Consider the following 6,274-nt stretch of genomic DNA (forward strand, 5'->3'; position numbering starts at 1 on the left):
GGGATACAGCATATTAACAAATTGAAGGATAAAAACAATACGATACTCTCGACAGATGAAGAAAAAGTTTTTGACAAAATTCAACACACATTTATGATAAAAAACTTTTCAGAAAGTGGGCATAGAGGGAACATACCTTGACATAATAAATGCCATATATGACAAACCCACAGCCAACATCATCCTCAATGGTGAAAAATTGAAAGCATTTCTTCTAAGATCAGGAACAAGACAGGGGTGCCCACTCTTACCACTATTATTCAAAATAGTTTTGGAAGTGTTAGCCACAGCAATCAGAGATGAAAAAGAAATAAAAAGAATCCAAAATGGAAAAGAAGTAAAAATGTCACTGTTTGCAGATGACATGATACTATATATAGAAAACCCTAAAGGTGCTACCAGAAAACTATGAGAGTTAATCAAAGAATTTGGTAAAGTTGCAGGATACAAAATTAATGCATGGAAATCCCCTGCATTCCTATACACCAACCATGTAAATTCAGAAAGAGAAATTAAGGAAACACTCACATTTACCATTGCCAAAAGAAGAGAATAAAATACCTAGGAATAAACTTACCTAAGGAGGCAAAAAACCTCCTTATGCAGAAAATTATAAGACTCTGATAAAAGAAATCAAAGATGACACAAACAGATGGAGAGATATACCATGTTCCTTTATTGGAAGAATCAACATTGTGAAAATGACTATACTTCCCAAAACAATCTACTGATTCAATGCAATTCCTATCAAATTACCACATTTTTCACAGAACTAGAACAAAAAATTATACAATTTATATGCAAACACAAAAGACCCTGAATAGCCAAAGCAATCTTGAGAAGAAAAAACGGAGCTGGAAGAATCAATCTCCCTAACTTCAGCCTATACTACAAAGCTACAGTAATCAAGACATTATGGTACTGTCACAAAAACATAAATATAAATCAATGGAATAGGTTAGAAAGCTCAGAGATAAAATCACATACATATGGTCACCTTATCTTTGACAAAGGAGGCAAGAATATACAATGGAGAAAAGAGAGCCTCTTCAGTAAGTGGTGCTGGGAAAACTGGACAGTTTCTTGGAAAAGAATGAATTTAGAACATTCCCTAACACCATACAGAAAAATAAATTCAAAATGAATCAAAGACCTAAATGTAAGGCCTGACATTATAAAACTCTAAGAGGAAAACATAGGCTGAACACTCTATGACAGAAATGACAGCAAGATCTTTCTTGACCCACCTCCTAGAGTAAAGGAAAACAAAATTAAAGAAATGGGACCTCATTAAAGTTAAAAGTTTTTGCATAGCAAAGCGAACCATAAATATGATGGAAAGACAACCCTTGGAGTGAGAGACAATATTTGCCAATGAAGCAACTGACAAAGGATTAATCTCCAAAATATATAAGCAACTTATGCAGCTTAATATAAAAAAAAAACCCAAAGAACCGCATCCAAAAATGGGTGGAAGACTTAAACAGATATTTCTCCAAAAAAGACATACAGATGGACAACAAATACATGAAAAGATGCTCAACATCACTATTTATTAGAGAAATGCAAATCAAAACCACAATGACATATCACTTCACACCAGTCAGATTAGCCATCATCAAAAACTCTAGGAACAATAAATGCTGGAGAGGCTGTGGATAAAAGGGAATCCTCCTGCACTGTTTGTGGGAATGAAAATTGGTACAGCCACTATGGAAAACAGTATGGATGTTCCTTAAAAAACTAAAAATAGAACTACCATATGACCCAGCATTCCCTCTACTGGGCATATACCCTGAGAAAACCACAATTCAAACAGATACATGTACCAAAATGTTTATTGCAGCATTATTTACAATAGCCAGGACATGGAAGCAACCTAAATGTCCATCGACGGATGAATGGGTAAAGAAGTGGAACATATATACAGTGGAATATTACTAAGCCATAAAAAGGAATGAACTTGAGTTATTTGCAATGAGGTGGATAGACCTAGAGTCTGTCAGTCACACAGAGTGAAGTAAGTCAGAAAGAGGAAAACAAATACCATATGCAAATGCATATATATGGAATCTAAAAAGTGGTATTGATGAACCCAGTGACAGGGCAAGAATAAAGATGCAGATGTAGAGAATGGACATGAGGACAGGGGTTTGGGGCAAAGAGAAAGCTGGGACAAAGTGAGAGAATATCATTGACATATATATACTACCAAATGTAAAACAGATAGCTAGTCAGAAGCTGCTAGCACCTCAGCTTGGTGACCGGTGATGTCTTAGAGGGGTGAGATAGGGAGGATGGGAAGTAGTCGCAGGAGGACGGGGATATGGGGATAGATGTATAAATACAGCTTATTCACTTTGTCATACAGCAGAAACTGTCACAACAGTGTAAAGCAATTATATTCCAATAAAGAGATTAAAAATAAAATAAAGTAAAATAAAATAGAATAAAATAAAATAGCTGGAAAAAATTTTGATTTATTTTACACTGTATTTTACATTTTTTGTTTGTTATTTTGTGTGTGTGTGTGTGTGTGTCAGCCAGGACTAAAGGCTGATTTTAGCCCTCAGTCATTTTGCTTTACTTCTAAAGTGAATATAGTGATTCCCTGGTGGCACAGTGGTTAAGAATCTGCCTGCCAATGCAGGGGACATGAGTTCAAGCCATGGTCTGGGAAGAACCCCCATTCTGTGGAGTAACTAAGCCAGTGCACCACAAGTTCTGAGTCTGCATTCTAGAACCTGAGAGCCACAAGTACTGAGCCCATGTGCCACAACTACTAAAGCTCTCATGCATAGAGCATGTGCTCTGCAACAAGAGACACCACCTCAATAAGAAGCCCGTGCACTACAATGAAGTGTAGCCCATAGTCTCCACAACTACAGAAAGTCCATGTGCAGCAACGAAGACCCAATTCAGCCAATAAATAAAACATAAAATAAATAAATTAATTAATAAAAAAATAACATGAATACAGTACATCTTTATTATCTACAAAATAATGCCCTATTTGCCATACCTAGGAGGAAGGCCTTAAATAGTCCAGTTCTCTCACTTCTCTATGGAGTGTTAAGTGTAGTCCCTGGCCTTCAGATGCAAGGATCTTTGTAACATACCACTTACTCCCAGCTTGTACTGTTCTAAGTGATTTACACATTTTAATTCATTTAATTCTCTTAACGATGCTAAGTGGTAGGTACCATTAATTTATTTCACTTTCTCAGATTGCCAAAAGTCTGTAGTCTTATCTGTTCCTGTGCTTGCATTAGACAATGGGTATGAACTCAGAAGAAGGAGCACAAAAAAACAAGAAAATTTGTTGGAGCCCAGAGAAAGAAGGCAGGCTTATCCTTTATTTCTCAGGAAACAAAATGCTGACATTGGGTTAAAAGAATATGAGATTTTGGCAATCTAGAAACTGCCCTTCTTATTTCAAGGAAGATCAAATGGTTATAATGTCACAACACTTAATATCTGTATCAATAGTTCTCTTTCCTGAGCCTATCCTGAAATTGTGTTTTCTCACAGTTCTGAGGAGCAGATACCGAAGATGAGTGCATTTGTAAACTGGGCATATATGAAGGTGCTCTGTGTTATTTAGAAAAGCAGTGTGTTTTCAGAAGTTAATGTCAGAAGAACTGGCTCACTTGATGGTCCTCTGAGACCATGCATAGATTAATTTGTTTTATTTTTACTTTCCTACAAAAATGACCTCTAACATTTCTATAATTTATAACAGAATTTGTCAAATCTTAAAGGTTCCTGAAAGCAATTCAAAAATATGCTAACATAAGATTATAATCAAGTATAGCACTGTAAGTGTCTTTTCATCTTTCTTAGGGGGCTTCTACTGATGACTATTCTCTTCAAAGCTTCTGTAACATCTTTGTTTCTCAGACTATAGATGAGAGGGTTAAGCATAGGGGTAAGGATGGCATTAAACATAAAGAGAGACTGATTTAATTTGGGGGTCTTGGAGGACCCAGGCCTCATGTAGACCAATATGGCAGGACCAAAGTAGAGGATAACCACACAGAGGTGGGAGGAGCAGGTGGCCAGAGACTTGCTCCTGCCCTCAGGGGAGTTCATGCGGAGGACAGCAAGGAAAATGAGGGTGTAGGAGGCCAGGATGAGACTTAGAGGGATGAGGACCACTAGAATGCTTGAGACCACCACTGACTTCAAATAGGCTGAAATGTCCTCACAAGTGAGCTTCAAGAGGGCCATTCCCTCACACAAAAAGTGTGGGATCTCCCGGGGATGACAGATGGGCAGATGCATGGTATAAGCTGTATGAACCAGGGAAGTTATTGCTCCTCCTGCCCAGGACCCAATGACCATCTTTTTGCAGGTGATATGACTCATAATGACTGAGTAACACAGTGGGTTACAGATGGCAACGTAGCGGTCATAGGACATGAGGGTCAGCAGGAGGCACTCAGCAATTCCCAGGGTTATGCTGAAGAAGATCTGGGTTCCACAACCTACCTGAGATATGGTTCTTTCCCCTGAGAAGAAGTCTGTGAGCATTTTGGGGACAGAAGTTGAGATCAAGGCCAAGTCAATGAGGGAGAGCTGGCTGAGCAGAAAGTACATGGGGGAGTGGAGGCGGGAATCTAGCCAGATGAGGAGAATAAGAACAGCATTGCCCACAACAGCCATAAAGTAGACCAGCAGGATAAGGCAGATAAGAATCACAAGGTGGCCTAACTCAGGCCAGAGCCCCAGGAGAATAAAATCTGTGGTTATAGTCTTATTGTTTCTCTCCATGGCTGAACATTATTGCCCAGGAAACAACTGTGAGATCACTGTTCCATTTGATGATGCGTTACTGTAGATCTTGTCTACTTTCCTTACTCCCAGGACTCCTCTGAATATATTCATGCTGACTTTTTTCCTTGTTGTGGTCTCTTCAGTATTATGCATAACTTCTTAACATATGTAATTTTCGTTAATTATGTCTGATGGATTATCTAATAAACTAGTGTTTGCACACTGTTCCTACTGTTATAAACTGTGATCACTGATAGTAACCACATAAGAACACAGGTATATTTAACGTTCTCTCAAAAAAAAGTCAATTTGATGAAAACTTATCATGGGCATTTCTTAAAGAAATGTCAGTCATCACTTTGAGGTCTTTTGCAGGCACAGCTTCAACAGAAGAATTATGATGATTTTTCATTTTGGAAAGTCAATGTTTTCAGTCAGTCTTATGAGGTTTCATGGAAAATAAAGAAGATTCTCTTGAAGATGGAAAGTGGAGGCATTGATAACCTAAGTAAAGAAAATCATTTTCAGACTCGAGTGTGGTCTGTGTTAACATTTTCCTTCCCATATAGGGAAATTTTCCATCTCCCCATGAGTCCTCCTTACATTGACCCCAACTCAAGCATCTCTTAAGTCAGCTGAACTAGAACAGAATGACTAATTATAGCACCAGTATTTAGGAAGGAGCCTAAAAATATGATTTTTTGCCAATTTTACAGAAGTCACCCTGCTCTGCACAAAGTTTGAACCTATTATCTAGGTAATTCCCAGTGCTAGCTGATGGTACACAAGAAGAGGACACAAGGTCTTGATGGATGAGATTGTTAGGCTACAGCTTATAAGAAGTAATTTATTTTAAAAGGTGGAAAATCTTCTGTCTAGCAAAGGTTTGGTTGGATTTATAAACTCTATAAGCAGAAACAATATTGTAGACCAATTAAAACTATAACCTCTAGAAGATCAGTACCAGGGTTTGAAACCCACGCCAAATGACCACATTTACCTGCCTGTTATCTTTGGCCTAGGGGGATTATCCTTTGGTGCCTCTCTTCTTTCCTTCTTTCCTTTGTAAAATTGAACTAAAGCATACCCACAACACAGGGGTAATGTGCAGATTAAAAGAAGTAATGAGTATAGATTTGAGAACATTGCCTTGGGCAGCAGTGTTAAATGCATATATTAGACATAATTTGAAGTTTACTTTGCACAAGTGGCAGAATTAGTGTCTTCAGGTCCCTTATTACTCACAGAGCTGTGCACATTCACATAGTCAATCAGAGTGATTCTGCTATGTTTCTTGCAGATTCACCCATAAAATGCATTTGACCTAGAGGATATTATGCTAAGTGAAATAAGTCAGACAGAGAAAGTCAAATACTGTATGATCTCACTTGTATGTGGAATTTAAAAAACAAATGAACATATATAACTAAACAGAGAGTCATATGCAGAGAACAAACAGGTGGTTGGCAGGGTGTAAAGGGGTGGGGGAAGATAGAAA

The 6,274-nt window shown here is 37.9% G+C and overlaps 1 protein-coding gene across 1 annotated transcript; it reads right to left on the reverse strand.

The window, feature by feature from the left end:
* Nucleotides 1-3,804: 3,804 nt before the first annotated feature.
* Nucleotides 3,805-4,773, reverse strand: LOC130837293 (olfactory receptor 2T27-like). Its single transcript, XM_057710115.1, has one exon. The coding sequence runs from the start codon at nt 4,771-4,773 to the stop codon at nt 3,805-3,807; it is 969 nt and encodes a 322-aa protein (XP_057566098.1).
* Nucleotides 4,774-6,274: the final 1,501 nt, after the last annotated feature.

The sequence above is a fragment of the Hippopotamus amphibius genome, chromosome 15, assembly GCF_030028045.1.
Source record: "Hippopotamus amphibius kiboko isolate mHipAmp2 chromosome 15, mHipAmp2.hap2, whole genome shotgun sequence".
Classification (NCBI taxonomy): Eukaryota; Metazoa; Chordata; class Mammalia; order Artiodactyla; family Hippopotamidae; genus Hippopotamus; species Hippopotamus amphibius.

What these genes read in the sequence shown, in the direction of transcription:
- LOC130837293 (XM_057710115.1), bottom strand. Translation starts at nt 4,773, where the DNA reads ATGGAGAGAAACAATAAGACTATAACCACAGATTTTATTCTCCTGGGG.